Source organism: Mycteria americana, chromosome 13 (genome assembly GCF_035582795.1).
Source record: "Mycteria americana isolate JAX WOST 10 ecotype Jacksonville Zoo and Gardens chromosome 13, USCA_MyAme_1.0, whole genome shotgun sequence".
Taxonomy (NCBI): domain Eukaryota; kingdom Metazoa; phylum Chordata; class Aves; order Ciconiiformes; family Ciconiidae; genus Mycteria; species Mycteria americana.
The window spans coordinates 9,210,995-9,230,740 of NC_134377.1; the positions used below are offsets into that span (position 1 = coordinate 9,210,995).

Genomic DNA, 19,746 nt, shown 5'->3' on the forward strand with positions numbered 1-19,746 from the left:
TTCCTATTCGGCCGGGGCAGGTTAGGACAAAACCTACACCCCGCTGCCGTTGTTTGACGGGGTACTCGGGCAGTGCCGTCACCTAGAACTGTTTTATTACGTGATTTACAAACTCAAACAAGATATTTTCAAGTTAGTGACTACGGCATCAGTGCAAGATAATGATTAAGCCAGAAGTTCAGCACAAAGCTGAACAGGTCTGACAATTTAAAGCAGTTTTTTCCACTTTCACACACTGCTAACAGCTTTCACTGTCATTGCCCAACTCTGCTCCCTCCCTGGCAGCTGGGAGACCACGGGGTCGGTACCGCCGCTGCAAAGCCTGAAACGGGTGGGGGTAACAAGAGGACCCCACGGATAAAAGCAGGTAACACTGCGCAGTCATGTCACCAGCCATGGAATTTCTGGAAACAGCCCATTTGGGAGGACAGCAGAAATAAAAAGCCAAGGTTTTAAAATCAATAAACATAACTAGTTGTCCAAAGTCAAGATGTGACTAGTTTAGAACTGAGGGGAAAGAGAGATACAGGTATGAAGGTAAGAAAGGCATGTTGAAAGCTGCTCGCTTTCTTGTTTATTCAAGGATTTTTTGGTTGCTGTTGCTTAATTTGCCATACAAAGTACCATGGTCTTGCATCATCCTCTCCTCCCCTAAACCTTTCAGGAAGAGATTTAATGGAATGAAAAATTTCTAGATAATACTTTATGAAATGGCGCTCTCAAAGTTTTATCGTATCAGAAATTCTACTTACAAATATGCACGCAAGCGTAAGACGCTCTGAGGAAATGGGGTGTCTTGCCTTTTAAGCATTGTTTTTAAGAGTTGAACTCCACCAACCTGTAACTTATCTCCAAGAAAAACTTTGGTGACAAAATGCGGTGTTCCATATCTTACTCTTCATTTCTGAATACATTATATTTGTTTTGAACATTCTCAAATTAGCAGTCTAACAAAACCCCTTGGTGTTAAAAGGGAATCCAACCAATAGAGAAAAACCTTTTTTCCTCACATGGATCTTCTACAGAGTTGTTTTTGTATGGAAATGGAAAGAGATACTTTTGATCAGACACCCCAAGAGCTGGGTGTTTCTTACATTTTTGAAGAAACAGGAAAAAAAAAATTTGAATTTATTCTGGCACAGTTATGGATAACGCTTCACAAACGATGGAGATCCTGTGCCCAAGGTTTAAATTTAAGACTTACTACCCATTTTTTATGCTGTTTAATCTAAGCTCTGTATTTCAAACATCTGCACATTTGCAAGTGCAGCTCTGTACTCGCTGCAGTACAGGGATTCTCCACGAGGCACTTTGCTATTTCGGGGGGCTACCAAATCAGACAGAGCCTGAAACCATCTAAAATAGCAATTGGAGAGCTCTGGACTGTAGCTGCCATGCAAGTTAGTCAGCAGTCCCTTCACCGAAACAGCACGGGCAGAGCAGAACTGAAATTTAACCAACCTTCTGGCATATCGCCTGTCACAAAACGGGAGGAGATGCACGACCAGATTCAATCCAACATCCACAGAAGGGAGCTTTCTTACAGCTTGCTGCAAGAACTTCTCACACATGTATGTGACTTGAAGGATGTGAAAATTCACTAGAGAATATATTCCACTTTTCTATTAGACCTCCCCTGAAAACAGTGAGATGTTATGCCCGATTTACCATTTTAATCTTTAGAAGACTGTAAAACTGCTGATTCAAGTCTATCTGCAATACTAAATTTAGTATCTTCTGGCTACCACATGAACATATTGCTAGGTATTTCAGTATACTAGGCATCTAAATTATTACTTAGATTTACACTTCAATTAGCATCATGGCAAAACGTTTTAGAAGGTAGTCAGACATGCTTTCACCATCAAATTCAAATGGTTGAAGATTTTTCCACCCCTTCAGCTGAAATGCAGTAAGTGACTGCATCTTCTCCTGCTTGAGCTCCATACCAAAACTGGCCAAGTTCAGCAGCTGCCAGGAGACTGACAGACTAGGCAGTCAAACTTAGTTTCCTTAGAAAACCCATCTAAAAATAACTGAGGTCTGAAAGAAATGGATTAAGTTTTAAGAAAATTTGTAAGAATATTGCTTTATTAAAATGTATCTGCATAGCAATTACATAGAAGAAATGTCCTCAAAAATACCTCTCACTGGACACTGCAAGGACTGGATAGATTATTTCACAATACATTTTTTTATTTTCACCCCTCCCCACCAAAAGCATAATATGCTGATCTCTGCCTTGATCTGTGCAGAGTGTGTGTGTGTGTGAGGAGGGTTATTCTACTTTATTAAAATGGACTGCTTCTATCCCTTCTATTCTGGTACGTAAAATAATCCACTGAAACCTCAGAGGACCCCGTTACATCAGCCAACCAAAGCTGGAGAACACTTGAAAAGTCTAAAGGATGGAGTTTTCAAAAGCTGTAAGAAAACTGAGTACCAAATTATGTTTTGGGGCTTTCAAGTGAGATTTCACCTGTATGAAAAACACAAACCACTATTAAAAATAATTTTAAAAGACATAAATCAACTTCACAATAGATTAAGGAGTATATTAGCCATAGAAGAGTACCAATTTCAAAGAGCACGCTGCCATGGACAAGATCTCCTGCCTGTGAGCACGCACACAACGGACCAAGAAAGCCCGGGCTTCCCGGGGAGCACACCAACTTGTTCTCTATTTCTTTTCTGAGGCTCCCCTGAATATGATGTTCTCTGTAGGACTCCACACAAACTTCCCAGCTGGCAAAAGCTCACAACTGCACTTTAATTAAATAACAGCATGTGGGTTACACACAGGCTCTATTTACTACTTCTCTGGTGAATCCACATACCTTTTTATAACTATCAGCCTACAGAACATAGCTCAAACCATACAGATGTTCTGTAATTGTCTCCCAGCCACTTCAGTCCAGCAGTCTTTCTGGCTGAGCGAGGGTTTGTTTCTGAACAAGAACAGCACAAGACGATCTTCTGCCCTTGAAAAATACTAGTGATTATCTCATGTTGCAGCCACCCTGGATCCGTCAAGGGTCTGCAGTTTCAGAAAACAGAGAGCCTACATTGGGAACCATTAATGCACGACTAATTACCACAGTAGCAAATGGGACCTCATTATTCAAACATCGCTGGATACTTTTATTATTAACATCTATTCCACCTACAACTCAAAAATACAATCCCGCACAAAGAAGTAACACTCCCTATTTTTCCCCTCTTTCAGTAGAAAAAAAAAAATTCTATGGTTACTTTATATTTTCCAAAAGCTTCTTTCAGCTCATTTTGAGCTTAACCTGTTCTGAAATACATATAATTATGCTAATGACTATATAGGATTGGAAGGTCAAATTAAAGACAGGCCTGCATGTAGCACAGCACATAATACACACACCATGAGAGGCAGGTGGAACTTGCAGCACAGCCCTATGACAAGTGTGAGCCATTCAAGTCCACGGGGTCTTTAGCAATGGCTGGGTCCCCCCATCACCACCTCCCTTCTGGCAGCATTAGCATGCATGGAACTGGGAAGGCAAGCCAACTGAAGACCTATCAAAAGGATACTGGGGATTAGTTTTCACCTAGACTGGATCCCCGAATTATCCTTTGTCAGCAAAGCAGATGTGACAGAGGAGGACGGGCGACATTACTTTAAACTAACTGCAAAAACAAAGTCTGCTTTTCCTTTGTGGGACCCTCAGTCAGAAACCCACTCTCCTGATGCTTACCTGCCTCACACCCCGTTGCTCCACTTAAGTTAGCAACTATTAATAATTCATGCATTTTAAGTGTTTTCTGCGAGCCATCATCCCACATACAAATATCATGATCAAGTACTTGCAAAGATCATGTCAGCTTCAATTCCATCTCGGGCCTCTTAGTTTGTCCATCTCAATTACGCTAAGCCTTCAGCAACCACTGAGGAGCAAAGCCTGCCCTTGTAAGGCTGTTCTGGTCTTGCATTCCACATCGACTCTTTCTGTTTCATTAGTAAGAGAACTTAATTTAACCTGTTGTGTTTGACATTATGGGCTATTTAAAGATGCAGCACTGTGCTGAGCTTAGCTATGTGGCTGCGGACTCAATTACTCCTTGGGTTCCCCAGACACTACAAAACAACTTATGTTTTTTATATCCTCCTTATTTTTGCCTCTGTATTCTCTATTTTGCCATCTGAATTGTCATGTTCAAAGAAGGACTAGCAAGCATTCCTAACTACAGGCTGAATTTCTTACATGTAACAACCCATAATAAAAGTTTTTACCATGTCACCTTCAAATTCTCATTTAAAGTAAAAAAGAAATGCTTTAATACTCAGTCATCTGAAATGCCAAGCAATAGTCTCAAGGCTTCCCAAGGATCTGCCAGTTCACAACAGTCCTGCTTCCCCTACGAACCATTCCCCAAACGCCCTACTGCCCTGGCCGGTCGGCAGGGCCCCGGACACACATCTGGCAGAGACACAAAAGTCTAACAGCTGGAGCAAAGCTTTTTGGTTTTTTCTTTCATTCCAAACCAAGACCAACTGAACTGCTTTAAAACAGCCTTAACTTGGGAAAACACATGATTTGGTAAGAGCCTGGGCAGATATAGTATGTTTTGCTTTCCACATACAAAGAACAAAACTGTTTGTGTATCAAGTTGGTTTCTTCAAAATGCTCCTATCTACTCACCAGTTCTCACACCCCCCTTTCTCTTCAAAATGACTTGCTATTACACAAACAAAAAAGACAGATCCCCTGGGTACATTTTGTAGAATATCTGGATTTGGGTAAACCTGAAAAATGCGCAAGTTTCAATCAGATTTATGGGTAAAAACTGTCTAAGTTTGTCTGCCAGGTTAAATCTCACTTCACTGGCAAGAAGTCAGACTTACAGAATTAAAGGCACTTCCTCTGTTAATGTCAGTGAGCTGTCACAACTGTTCATAGAACAGTCTTACTGCACAAAGTCTTTAATTTTGATCTTTGTTCAGAGCACATAGCAATCTTTTTCATTTAAGCTAAAAAAAAAAAAAAAAACCACCACACATTAACACAGAGCTTAAGTTAAACAAAAGTCTTACATTTAGGTCCATAAACAAAAGACTGGAATTGTTCAGGCTCCTGCACCCGTTTATACTTGGCAGAGTTCAAAATCTAGCATAATTCCAAAACCATAACAAGCTGTGTGGTGCAGAAGATTGCTGTGACATGCATCATCTAGGGAAAATAGAAATAAATCCCCTGGTCCAATCAAGGCCTGTTCTCAGAGAGGAGAAAGAGACGATACAATTCACACCACAGCATCCATCTCTATCTCGAAGCCAGCAGTCCAGACAACGACCTGCAGCAGGCTAGGCACCTTGTCTACAGCTCAACATCCTTCAGACTGACACCTTCCCACCTTCCCTGTATGCTTCCAACACACTGGGCATCATCAGCTGGGACGCAGGTACCTAGTATCCCCATACTGGAACAAATTTATGACACGGGTCCCAACACAACCAACACTGCTGCACAGGTACTCTGAAGAGAACAAAAACCTTGCTTCCCCTCTGATTTTTACACAGTATCACATAGACCATCACAAACGAATTGACACGGCATGGACTCTAAGCCAATCATTGAGGTAAGTTGGCTTCTTACTCCATCCTTTTACCCGTTTGCTGTACCTAGCCTTCCCATCCCTCAAATCCAAGATTCCCCATTAAACTTAACACAGCCAAAGATGAAAGGGCTTAGCAGTTTTATCTGCTTTGTTTTGGTTTTTTCTTTTTCATGGTGGTACGATAAATACAATTCATTCAGATGCCTAGACTGTTTCACCTGCCACAATAACCATAAGCAGTCTATGGTCAAAAGAAAAAAAAAAAAAAAAAGAGGAAAAAAAAAAAAGAGTTGAATGGATGGAGTGTTTTAGCACAAGGACTTTGTACAGTGTCTGTACACCGTGAAATCTCTTTTGTAACCCGAAACACTGGGTATCTCAATATTTACACTAAATATTTGTTTTCTATTCCTACTTTCGTTTCCTACTGAAACTTAGCAAATTAAGCTCACATATACAGTTTTAATTCATGCTTATTCAGAACTTAAGACAACTTGCATAGAACTTGACATTAAAGGTGTTCCCCTCATACATACAGCCAACTACAAAAGAGATTGAAATTCCATTTCCAGACTTTTTTCTTATATTAGGTTATTTTAAAAGCCCACAGAGGCCTCACAAACTAGCGAGCAAGGAGAGGCTGCTGTAGCAACAGGTTCTGGATCAATGTTTGTAAAAGTTTACACAAGCACACATTAATACAAGAGACTTTTAAAGAAAGGTGCTAAAGCACTACATAAAGTATCTCATCAATGTAGTCCATGGCTATTTTTAAAATCTTTATTTTAAGCAGAGGTAATAATAACCTCAGACTAATACTAATTTCTTAAAGAAGTAATGCATTTCAATTGTGGGAAACAATTACATTTTGAAATTCAGTGCCAGTGACTTTGCAGACAAATACTTTTCATTTATTCCTCCAGACTGAAGAGCAAAATGAAATTTCTTGATACTTATGCATCGTAACTGCAAAAAGGCCTATGTAATAACACTGTCTTTGCAACTGGCCTCCAAAATCTGAGTGTCATCTGACCTGGAACAGGACACAGGAATTCTTTATTTATCATCCAGTCAAATTTGCTTCAGGACAACCTTCGCTAAAAAACTAACTTGTGTCCCTTTGAAGACATCACATTCCCCAGTACACAAGTGTCTGCACAGACCGTGTCACGTTAGGACAAATACTTATCATGGTCTCATCTCCTACCCCACAATGTAACGGAATGGTGGCAGTGCAGGCTCTAGAAGACTGAATCACTTTGACAGCCAGCCATTGAAAACAGAAATGATACCACCCGCATGCTGCGCATCCTTATTCCACAACTACCTTACTCTTGAAGTTCAGCTGTGGTAGTACTACTTTCATTTGATAAATAACAGAGCTGAACTCACTTGGCTGCCATCACGCTATCCTGCCTACTCCAGCTGAAACGTCCAGGGTAAGGAGAAAACGATGATCTAGAACAGCCCAACTCCCAGGCACGGAAGGGTAGGGGAAGGCTTTATTCTCTGCCTTGCTGTGTGCTAACCTGACAATCCTCTCCAAGCACAAAAAGCATTACAAAAATAATCACGTTTTATGGCAAGCACAACAGAGTCCCCTCGTGCAGGGGCAAAAAAAGCAACAAGAACGTTCCCTGCCACAGAAAGTTACTTCAGGGAGGAAACTAGCAACTTCCCTGCAGACCTACGGCACAGGTTTTGCCACTTCCCCATTATAAATGAATATGCTCTGTCAAGGTTTCACAAACAAGCCAATAGCTCCATGAATCTTCTTGAATATCAGCTAAGAGAGGACAATAAAAAGGAACAATGAAAGACAAAACAAGAGAAATACATCCTTTCTCCAGGTCTTGTACAGAAAGAGACTTGCTTAGACTACAGGGAGAACAAAATGGCAGTGAAATGAAAAAAAAAAAAGTGAAAGGAGAAACAAAAACCTCCACACTCCCCAGGTACAACTGCTGTCTTACAGCATCACTGGAACATCCCTGGCCAGGTAAAGGAACAGGTATGAGCTGTTCCCAGACCAGCGTGCGAAGGGATACGCTGTTCCTTGGGCTTGGCGCTGGCTGAGCGCTGCTGCCAAGTGGAGCCAATGCTCAGCGCTGATAAAAAAATGGAGCTTATATGAGACAGGGCCTCCTTCCTCGCCTGCAGTCCAACTCCTCTCTCCCCTGTCCCCCACTGCAGAATGCGAGTTTTGTTTCCAAAGGTCTCTGCAAGCAGCATATCACCTATCTGGGGAGCAGGAAGGAAATTTTTTCCATCTTATTTTGTATCATTTGTCTTGACTGCAGGCATTCCAACCTTCTCACTCTGTATACATTCATCTGCGGTGAGAACAACTTGGAGTCAGAAGCGTGAAAACAAGCAGAAAAACGCATCTGGTGCTCAGGAAGTAAAGGTTAAAATGGCTAGCTCTAAAGAGAATTAGAGGATTCAGAAGCAAGTATGAGGGAGGTGCTTGACACTCTATAACCCCAACAAGCTGGCAGGAACATGAAAGGGGTAAACGTCTCATACCAACCTAGTGGTAATTTATTAAAGCTGAAGCTTATGCCTGAACATGGATTCCCGTCTCACCCACATCTTCAGACAAATAAAACATTCTCCATGGCACACAATGAGAACTGTCCAACATAGCACTGTGAAAACAGCAAAAAGCTGTTGAAGTGTTCTGGGTGCAGCTGATTAAACTTCCGTGTGCAAGGTTCCAAACCATTTTTATATACAAAGACCTACCACTTTTAACATCTTTTCTTCTTCAATCTTTAAAAAAAAAAAAAAAAAAAAGTGACCCAGTTGGATCAATAAATTTTAAACACACAGTCAGACATCCACACACTTCAAACAAGACAAGAAAAAGATTAGAAATTTTGCTGGGACATCATCTTTTCCCCTCTCACGCAAGAAGCATGTTAGTGCATATGAAATGAAGCTTTTTATCACAGAGAAACATTTTGCAATGTTTGCTAAAGAAGGTCAGATACCAAATGCATCTAATCTGCCTGCAAGTCCACCCCATAGCCTGGTTCTTCTCACTAGGAACACTTGGTCCCCAGCTGTCGTGCACTCTCTGCCCACTTTTGTAAGCTCTCATCTACATCCCCCCCTCTCCGCTACCACCACCCTTCCCAACATGTTTCGTGGTATCACGTGGCTTACATCCATTCTTTAGATTATGAATCTTTGAGGCTAGGTTTGTCTTGCTGTTTCTGTAAAAGATATGTAACACTCATGTACATTATAAGAACAACAACATCACAGCACTATCACCTCAGTAAGATAAAATTCTGTACCTTACGTTCTCATTTAAGAAAAGTCACATGTAAGTACGATACTTGCAATTCTTACAGATTTAAATCAAAAAATGATAACAGAAGGGGCAAGAACAGGGGAAAGCAGAGGCACAGAGTGAGTCCTATCAAGTTCTGAATGCACTTGAAAGCTGCACTTTCCTCCAAATTAGCCAATATTAGAGAAACCAGGTAAGAAGAAGAAAAGAACCAACCAAACAAAAAAAAAAAAAACCCTTAAATTTGCATTCCTTGTTTTCCTTACAGAACTACACTTGTGATAAAAGAAAACACATTAATAATTTTCATGACTGAACACTCCACATACTTGTTTATACCTGCCAAAATAATTTTACCATTCTACTACCATGGTCATCCTTGATGGGATCAGTGAAAAACTGCAGTTTCCCATTTCATTTGTAATCAAAGTAGAAAGTCAGCCATCCTTTTCCCTGTACAAAATTCTCCACACTTTTACAGTAGTATGTAATTATTCCAAGATTAATAACAATCTGTAAACAAAGGTAATTGTGAAATATCATTTCTAATTTAAGTTTTTAAACAATTTAAGTTTAAATACGATTACCGGTAATTATTGCAACAACTAGAGTGCCAAAACAGATTTTTGGAAAATGTTAATTCTTTTGTCCCCCAAACTATGTTTCTCTTGAACTTAAGAAAGGCCCAGTTAAACATCCTGCACATGCATAGTTTTTGTACCTTGAATTGTTTCAGTATAATACAAAGCTATCAACATTAAAGCTGAGGGAACAAGCTAAAAATATACTATGTTGTTTGAAAGCCCATGTACATAATCATTCAGCACTTCCCTTCCATCTCAATGGAAGAGGAAAAACTGAAAAACAAAAGAGAAACAGGAAATTCCTACAGCACAAATATTCTGGAAAGTACTAAAACCATTTTCTTTACATTTGGTTACATCAAAAGGATCAAGCCAAGCAAAAGATGGATAGTTACAGTTTTTTCCATTTATACAAATAAAAATCCAGGATGAAGAAAGTCTTTTGTTGATAAACATTACCATACAAATACTAGACATTCCCTCCAACGTGGGCTGAAAACTACAAACAAACTAGCTACAAGCTTAGCAATAAGCTAAGCATTAGCTTTTGTATCCCTTAAGAAAGATGCTATGGAAAACCAGGAGCTATCTTACAGTAGGGGAGATATCTAACGTCAACAAGAAACACAATGTGAAACTTAGCCGTAAGAAAAGGAAGCTATTTGCACAGTGAAATGAAAATATGAGCATGTAAACAAATACAAAGCAGGCTGAACACCACATGCTCCCTGCAAACGTGCCCAAGCGTTCTCAGGAGCAGTTCTGTTGTTTTGATCAAACACACCATCTCAACACGCGACTGATTCAATTTTCCCCCGAGGTCCCAATCTTCAGTTAGGGAACCTCCCCAGCACGCCAGGCAGCCGCACGGCAAAAGCTTCAGCCTGCAAAGGATCTCCTTGCACCAGGGAGGCAGAACAGAGCAGCACCATAGCCAGGGCTCTTACATGAAGTCCAACAGGGGAACAGTTATTTCTCCATCACTTGATCCAATGGACTCTCACACGTTTAGCACAGGTAACTGCAAAACATCTTCAACAGAGACTTCCTGAGGACAGAATGTGGCCTAAAATACCTCCAACTGCTAACCTTTTCTCACACGGCAAAGAAGGTAAGCAAAGTGAGCGAAAACAAGCATGGGAACATGCTACTTCTGCTCAAAACAATAATGGGAAGAAGAGGGGTTGGGAGTGAGTCAAATTACATGCAAACGAGAAAGGATAATCCAATATGAAGAGTCATTCAAAGTTATTTCCTTCTCTTTGATATAAAGTTTTGCTGTCAATTCAGACCTGCATATGAGCAGTCACTCAAACCCCTCCTCACCAACAGCCTTCTGCAAAGGCATCAAAATCCGACTTCACGGATAATGCCAGATTCACTAATTTCATTCCATCTCCTTAAAATTGCACCACGAAATTCTGATTCATCTCGCCAAAGGCAGTCTGGGCAGTTTTGCAGCGTTACACCTCAGCCAGCATCTCACTTCTCATCAGAGGCAGTCAGCCCCGGTACGTAGGCTGCATGGGGTTTGTCATCCCCACCCTGTTAACAGCAGGAATCCCCTTATGCGAGAAAAGCTCTTTTCTTGTGCACAGCTGAGCTTTTGGGGAAGCAGGATTTGGCCCACACACACTGTATTTATTAAGCAGGTGCTAGCAGTCAGATAACATCTCCTCAAATCTCACAAGTTTTAGTGTTGCTTGGTAACATTGTACCTAAAGTCAGGGTCCGTTTCAGCGTGTTTCCGAGCGTCAGGCAGCACAGGCAATTCAAAACACAGCAAACATGCGGGCCAATTTCAAGAAGAGACAGATAGGCAGCCTGCATGCTATACTGGGGAACGATATGTTCTCTGAAGAGTTAGATTTGGTCCAAAGCACGCTGCGCTCTCAAATCGGTCAGTAAATGCCAAGTTTACTATTTCTTAAATAGTGCATTTCTGTCATACTTTTCAAAGAGAGAAAATACAGAACTTTTTATTACTGTCTGCCTGGAGACATTTGGTAGTATTTCTCTTTCTCACAGAGGGTGCTTGGCTAATCTCCAACTACTGAAGGTTCAAATCTGACTTTCAGAATTCAGAGAACACTCCAAAGGAAGAGCATGCTTTTTTGTGCAAGGGATTTCCTTCTTCAAAGAGTAGTAACAAGAAGGTTCAAGCACATGCTGCCTCACAACCGTCTAAAATCACCTTCCCACTGCACAGCTGGAAAGCACTGAGCACCTGATTGTTCTTTCCTTTACAAAACACCATTCCATGCGTCTTTCATTTACATCAGCCACTTCTTGGCCGCAGTAAGTAGAACAAATATCAGGTATACGTTTATACAATACATCCTTCATCCATTTTATCTTGCAACACACCATTTTTATGGGGGAAAAAAAAAGCAATAGCATTTATTTGCTATTGCTGTGTAACACCACATGCATACATGGTTCCATTATTTCTTGGACTCTTCGCTCTTACTGCCTCCTCCTCCTGCCACGCACAGCACGTCAGCCCCACGTCACCCAACGGGAGGGTGGCTGCGCAGCCCAGCCCAGCCGCGCAGCGGCCTGATGCTCCCACATCCCCCGGGACGCCGTCAGTGCATTGGTGGGGGACCACAAGCCAGCCGACCCCACGCTTGCACGAGCTACACCCAGCCGACACACTTTTCTGAAGCCCAGAGCAGTGGCGTGGTACAAGAACAGCCATGCGACTCTGCAGAAGGCTACATCTTAAATTGCTTATCAGGGTCATTCTTAAAGGTGTGGCCTTCGTTTACATTTTTTAGATTAAGTGCATTATTTCCTGCTTGGTCTGGAACTCTGTGGAGCTAAAAGGTTGATTTGCTGAAATTCCTTCTGCATTCTCAACTTTATTTGCTGTATTTCCTGCCCTGAACTGTTAAATACTGCTGAATTATGGAACAAATGCAGAAGTAAATCCTGTCTCATCTGACACCTGCAATCTCCACCCTAGCAATCAAACTTGTCAAATATGTACTGTGGTTAGTAAATAATCTATATTGCCTTCCTTAATGTGGCAGGTATTTGTTAGCCTCAACCATGAATCACAAAACCAAATACTACATTTTTTCCAAGCTTCATTCAGGCTTAAGATTTACCTTAAGTTACTTTAATAGCAGCTTTGCACTGCAGTACGAAGTCCTGTCATATCTTGAGGAAAGGCCACTACAAAGAACTACTTTCACCATGCTCAAGTTGCTCTCTAAAATGCCGTTTCCTTTCAGTACAGTAAACACGCACTGGCTGTATGAACAACTCGCAACTGCTGAAAGAGCAGGAACAATAGTGGGAACTTGGCTGTCTCCCAGCATTAGCGACATGGACAACAGCATGGGAAAGCAGGAACTGAGTCAAAACAACTTTAGATCAAAATATTAGTGGAGAGGCAATGAAGTTACCTCTGCTTTGTATGTATAAATGAGGTTTAACAATCCACTTCAGCCTCGTATCAGAAGCGCACTCACTACTTCGGACTCAAATTAAAAAGGAGAGGGGCAGGGGCAGACAGTCCCCCAGTTCCAGCTGCTCTGAGCCCGGAAAGACGCAGTCATTACAAAAAAAAAAAAAAAGACCAGGTCTACAAATCGTTACATCTTACTGAATGCAAACCTTATTGCACTAAGTTAACCTAGAATGCACTATTTCATGAAAGCATTTTATGGTAGATTAAACTTAATACCACGCCTATTATAACAAACTGTCTTGGATTCTGCACTGTTTCCCTTGTGGGAGCCCTCAAGCTCGAGAGGACAAGTGGCCTCACGCCAGCACGCCGGCCTCCCACGGCTGAACAGCACTCTCTCGCGTTCCCGCGGGGAACGGGCTTCCTTGGCCGGGTTTGTTTTGCCTGCTTGCTCTCAGCAATGACACAAAAGTTAGAATTCCTCTTCTACGGCAGCATTCAGGAATTAGGAAAATGCCTTTCTGAACAGATTTTTCCCTGCAACAGGGCTTCGTTTACTCAGATTATTTGAAAGGAAGATTTAGCTGCTGACATCAGCACAGCAGATATACCTCAGACACTAGCTGGGTGCGAGGGATTTTTAAGTCTTTGGAAAAAAAATGCACGCCTGAAATGCAGTTGCCCCATCATCAAAAGTAAACCCTGCAACAGAACAGCAGCAAACACTGTCCACAGGAAATCCCCAGGCAGTGCACACAAAGGGAAGCCACACAACACCGACACAGAATGCCTTCCCTCCCTTAAAGCAGGGATAACCACTACACGTGGCATGCAGACCAATGATTAAGGCTTCCTTCCATCACCCATCAAAATGCTGTTGCAGTGACATGCCGCAGCAGCGGCCATTATCAAGCTGCCACTTCCTTTGAAATCACCTGATAAAGAGGTACCAAAACCACTCTTAAAAGGTAGTAACTAAAACCTCATCAAAACAAGCTTTAGATCTTACTTCTTACTTAAATACCCCAATTTTCTTTTGATTTTGTAATTATTGTCCATAAATAATAAGAAGGTCTTTTTAAACTATCACAGTGCTGCAGGGTAACATTTTCTTTAAAACACACCATTTTCTTTTGAATGCTTTCAGGACGTAGCATTTGTTTGCTATTTGAACACAGACAAGTGCCAGACTGAGAAGAAACAACTCATCAAGAATGGTACCTACCATGTTCAGGAAACTCACCACCACCCATACCAGAAGGCCTAAACTGAGCAATGAATCCGGAGCCCACTTCCACTGCGTATCACACACAGGATGACGTCTGTAGAACACAGAGCTACAAGCTTTATGAGAGATTCTCTGCTGCTAATAGGACACTGGTCTCCCACAGGCTTTTCACAATGTCATTTTGTTAAAGTGGAGCCAAGGCCACTCTTAGACCATATCTATAATGTTTTCATGTTTTCAAGGCATCTTCAGCCACTCCTCTGCCTCAGATGCTTTTCCTGTCACGTTCAGTTGAAACTAATGAAACTATTCATTTTATGAGGTGTCAGGATTTATGCATCTACCACACGCACTGGGGGGGGATCCAGACCAGGCCAACATCTAGCTGTCAAGAGAAAGACCACATATTCACACTAGAGATCACAGTGCGGTCTCATATAAAAGGGTGTACTGGTAGCTGCTCTCAGCTCTTCCAGCTGTCTTCTCTCATCGACTGACATTATCTGTCTTATGTGGATCAAACAGCAATCACATAGCTCTGCATCGAGCCCCAAGGTTTTGATTGCTGATTGCCTCCGATACCACAGCAGCACAGCTGGAAGCCCAGCCAGCACTCGGAGTCAGGTCCCTCGCTGAGCATCGAACCAGCCAGGACCATTCTGAAGGTGGCTGTGACCAAAGTTGCAGCTGGTTCCTGATCAAGGTACTAAAAACTGCCTCTGGGACAGCTGACGTCCTGACACCAACCCTCCTCTCCCCACGAGTACTACAGCGCCTGTTCAAAATCAGCCAGGGCTCCTATTCTTTTCCTTCAGTACCTATTCTGGAACAGATCCAGAGTTTTTCTCTCTCTTGCCAGCTCTGCCCCCACTGCAAGAAGTCTGGCCTCCGCTCACTGAGCTGGCTTATGTTACCTCGTCCTACTTGTAACGCTGATCATTGTTTATCAGTGTGCTCCTACAGTAGCCTCAGATACATCAAAAAAGAAATGACATCATCAAAATTGGAACACCCCACAAAATGCCCTGGGGCAGAGCGAGGATTGCTCACAACTTTGAGATGGCTGAGGACAGGAACAGAACCAACTGAGCGTGCTCCACTAGTGGCTGTGTCCACAAGCAAGCCAAAAAAGCTGGTTATTGGATGAAGGGCATTACAAAGGAACAGGAGACCTCATTACTGTGGCTGTATACCTGGCGTGCTGACCAGCTCGACAGCGTGACTGATGCAAGCAGCTGGACAGCAGACTATTGAGCTGCACTTAAAGGACTTCTTATGCAAGTCAGACCTAAAGATGTCTTGTATCAGCTGCAGCAAAGCTCCTCACCAGCTGGAAAAGGGATGACAAATACCCCATGTACCCTGGAAAATACTCAAGTATAATAAATACAGCACATGGTCACTGAAAGACTGGCACTTGAATACATAATTACAATAATTAACCAATTAAAGATGATGAAAAGATCACAGCTAGGAGGAAGGTACATGGCAGAGCAAAGGAAGTGATGATGGGGAATACAGAGAGCTATGATTCAGTCTCTGAATTTCAGCTGCTGAACTACAGACCACCACAATGCATTTGGCGATAAGCATAGAGCAGAGCACTGCACGCTAATGTGAGCGTTTGACTGAAGGGGTCCAAATAACAAATACAGTCTGTAACTGAATGTATGACTGAAAGCAACTCAGTTAGTTTGGATTCCAGGTTGATGGAAAAGGCAGCAAAAGGAATCAGTGCTGACACCAGCTGGATGGTAAACAGCCAGCCCTGAAAATGCCAGGAAGAACAGCACCACCAGCAGCCTCCGGGAAAACACGGGCTAAGGCAGGACCAACCATAGGCATTCCTACCAAGGGCTGCAGACAGACCCAGGAGGCAGCCCTTTTTCCCCCCCTATCACCAGCAAAAGCCAGGTTGTATGCCATACAGGTAGTATCTCACACCATCTATAATCCGAATGGCCAGAATCAAAGAAGGATCGATATATGGCTGGAGCCACAAAACCACAAGCTTCTGAGAAATCTCTCCCAACAACAAGCACATTTGTAGTATGAAGAGACAACTTACTGAGAGTGAACCAAACGCAGAGAGGTGTTTAAGAGTCCTGCTCTTCCCCTTCTCAAAGAAACACCAACTAATTTCACCAAAACCAGACTGTGTTATCAGACCAGCCAGGAACTTCTAGATTCTTGAACAGCCATCCTAAAGACTCACAAAAGCCTTATGCAGCAATCTGCAAGGCTCCATCAGCACTTCCAGCTTTCCTCTTTTATTAGGTTGGGGTTTTTTTTGGTGAGTTGGTACAGTTGCAGGAATACTTTTAGTAGCTCTCATTAGTCCATCTCCTGTCATAAAAAAATCCGATGCTAAGTCTTCGCTAGGAGCCTGCTTCTCAATAATCCCTGTTTCAGTGTTATGCATCACACTAAAGAAAACTCCAACCAAGAAAGAGCTGCAATATTCCAGAGTCCTGCGGCATGCTTCATTAAGAATGCAAATGATCCAGGTTTGATAAGCTTGCTCTTCTCCTCATTATTACAACTCAAACTGAAGAGGGAGCTCAAGGTTGAATTACTGGACAGAACTCTGCCTGCATCTAATACAACCTACCGAACAAAATGTTTTGCTGGACACAAAGACTACTTTTCAGAAACTTCGAGCTGTCACTCAACACCCCTGACTACAGGACACAGACTTCTTGGTGGTCAGTCATCATTTCAGGCAGACCACAAACTGTGCTGTGCTCAAAAAATACTATGAGGATTTCTTTTGACAACTTTCCTACACATCACAAGAATACACGTCCTATTCAAAGATCAGAAGAGGAATCAGCAATTAATTAGCAGATAGCTGGCACTGAGTGGGTCCACTGACATCCAACAACTCCACCACTGTGTAGGAGTAAAACAAATACACAACAGAAGAGACACAACCTATCAATAACTCAAAACAGTAGCTTTAAAAATGGATTTTCATTAGAATATTTTTTTAATTAAGAGTTACAGCTTCTTCAGGTATGTCTACCTAATGAATAAAGTATCTTAGCTCCCCAAGATAGATTAAATAACACAAAGCTTGACAACTAACCCCAACATCTCTGGTTACTCCTGATTATAAATAGAGAGAACTGATAAGTATCTCCTTAGTAGCCTTCAGCTGTAACATCAACACAGAAAGTGACAAAAGGCACAGCTGTGCTTTTCCCTTAAAATTTCTTTTTTATCTATACTTAATATCATGAATATCGCAATTGTCCTTCCAATATTTTCTTGGAACATATCAGGAGAGCGTACACTAATGAAAATGCCTAAGAAATACTTCAAGGCCTCTAAAAGAGCATATACACACAGAAAATATATCATACCTGTTCTGTTACAGACTAAAACTGCACAATATTAGATATCAACCCAGTGATCATCTGGGCTGATCAAAAAGTTTGGTTTGGTTTTTTTTTTTCCTGGCTTTATGGAAAATCACCAGATACATGTGAAAGCAAAAGCATTCAGAGATCTCTTTCAGGCTTCTCAAACTGGCAAACCACAAAGAACATCCACCCCCCCCACCATACCAAAGTCTGATATATCACACTAATTTTTTTATGTGCAATTTAAAGAAAGCTTCCCTCTTAAAAATCTAGCTAATCCAATAAAAGAAACCTTAAGAAATGTCCAAAGACTTCCATGTTTTACAATACTACAGTCTCCAACAGGAAAAGATTTTTAAGAAAATGCCCAGTTCTTCAAATACTGTTTTCTCTCCCAGCTGCAAAAAAATTACAGTAGGCAATCTCATCTCACTACTGATCAAAGCACATACAAGGCAAGGATTGTAAAATTAAACTCTAAATGACGGGAGCCAACTCTTTGCTACAGTTTCAAAATGCGCTAGCAAGCAGCTAACATTAAAAGGTTTAAGGTGTCAGTGCTGATTACATGCTGAATTTACAGCTAAAAAAAAAATCGCTAGATTAATGCAGACAATACCACAAACAAATGAAAACTGACATTTGATTAGTACAGATGAAATTAAAACATTAAGTATTTAGGTTCAAAGTAATATAGATCTATTCATAAAGGTTTTGGAAATCAAATTAATCTTTTATAAATGTGAAAACATCAGACAAATAGCAATCAGTGTGCAAAAGTAACCCTCCAAAGCTGGCAGACTAGCACAGTAAAAGCAGCCTGTTAAAAAGAGCTTTTCATTGAAGAGGGCCCTAAGGATTGTTTGAAGAGGAAGTGCTCGCTGAGAAGGGCGAAACCTATTAACACACTCAAATTAAAAATACGTAAGGAATTGTAAAAATACACACTTCCAAAGCCATTAGTACTGGCCATTTTACTTAAATAGCAGGCAGCAGCTCTAGCTAACAGCTGGGGAAGGAGTGCTTCTGAAAGCAGCAGTCTCCAGAGTCCAAGGATAGCTTTTAAAGAAATAGAGAAGAATATTTCTAATATGCAATATGCGAAACTACAACTCCTATGGTTACATATAAACAAAGAAGAAATTCCAATTTCTAAGAGGGTTTTCTGAGGCACATTTAAGTACGCTGCAGTCTCCTCATTTTAAGCGAGTATTAAAGACAAAATAGCCTCTCTCACCCAAAATAAATTTCAAGTTTAATGTTACTATTAAGACAGATTAGAAAGAAACTGCAAAGCAAAGCCATCGCTACATATGAACAGTCTCAGGATCTTTGAAAACCGTTAAAAACGTCCAACTTGGTAAGCGCAGTTACACTAAAGAGTACACTTACCCACAAATACTGTAGCAACTTCAGCAAACGTGGACAGTAATAATACTCCATCTTCCAAAGCTCAAAGTTAACGCAAAACCATCTTTGTTAGATTCAGCCTCCCCACTCTTCCCTGCCTCCAGGAGAAGTTAAAAGCAGACTGGAGCAATTAAAAGCAACATGAATAATGTAGGGTGTCTGTTTATCCGGCCCCACGTCACCACGCTGAGCTCTGTGCCTTTAACAGATGCTGTGGCTACTTATAAGCAGTAGCTGAGCTACCGGCACCATGTGACTTAACCACTTGTTATTTAGCATCTAACTGCTCAGACTTCTCCCATCTCGGTAATCCGTAATGTGTTAGTCTAGAATTAATAATAGTACTTTGGGTTTCGCACTAAAAAGCCCTTCATCTGGAAGGAAAGAGAAGCTTCTAAACCCACTCGGTTTTGCAGGCTGGGTTATGAAACACTATTAATGTCAACACAGTTGTCGGGGTTGCTAGCTGACCTTATTTTTCAGTAGTGTACAAGAAAAAGAAAAAAAACCACATACGAAAGAAAAGCTCCTGCTTTTAATATAAAAATGTCTTTTGTGAATGAGGAGAAATAGACACAACAAAGTGTCTTTTTATATACCACTGGAATGTTCCCAGCAAATGAATACTACCAAAAAAGGAAGAAAGCCTGGGCAAACCAAGTTATTAACCAACATTGGGTCATCCCTCCTCTGGGCTGTTTTTAGAAATAGGAAGCAGAGCTAAATGACCAAAATGTGGTAGGTATTTTGTGAAGAGCAAAAATGGGAATCATAACATTTCTCTCTGTTCCTACTTTTTTTATCTACGTCCTTTTTTTGATGGTAAAAGGAAAGACAAGTGACGGGAGCCAGTC

General features: G+C 41.4%; 1 protein-coding gene across 2 annotated transcripts in view; it reads right to left on the reverse strand.

The window, feature by feature from the left end:
• Positions 1 to 19,746, reverse strand: part of KIAA1671 (KIAA1671 ortholog) — an 88,319-nt gene that overhangs the window by 30,936 nt on the left and 37,637 nt on the right. The window contains exon 1 of one of the 2 annotated variants that reach the window (XM_075516596.1): positions 18,875 to 19,423. The exons of the other annotated variant lie outside the window; for it this stretch is intronic. Coding sequence (XP_075372711.1) covers positions 18,875 to 18,925 — 51 coding nt within the window. The 5' untranslated portion in view covers positions 18,926 to 19,423. Of the gene's footprint in view, positions 1 to 18,874; positions 19,424 to 19,746 lie in introns of those variants that run through there. 2 annotated transcript variants of the gene reach the window in all.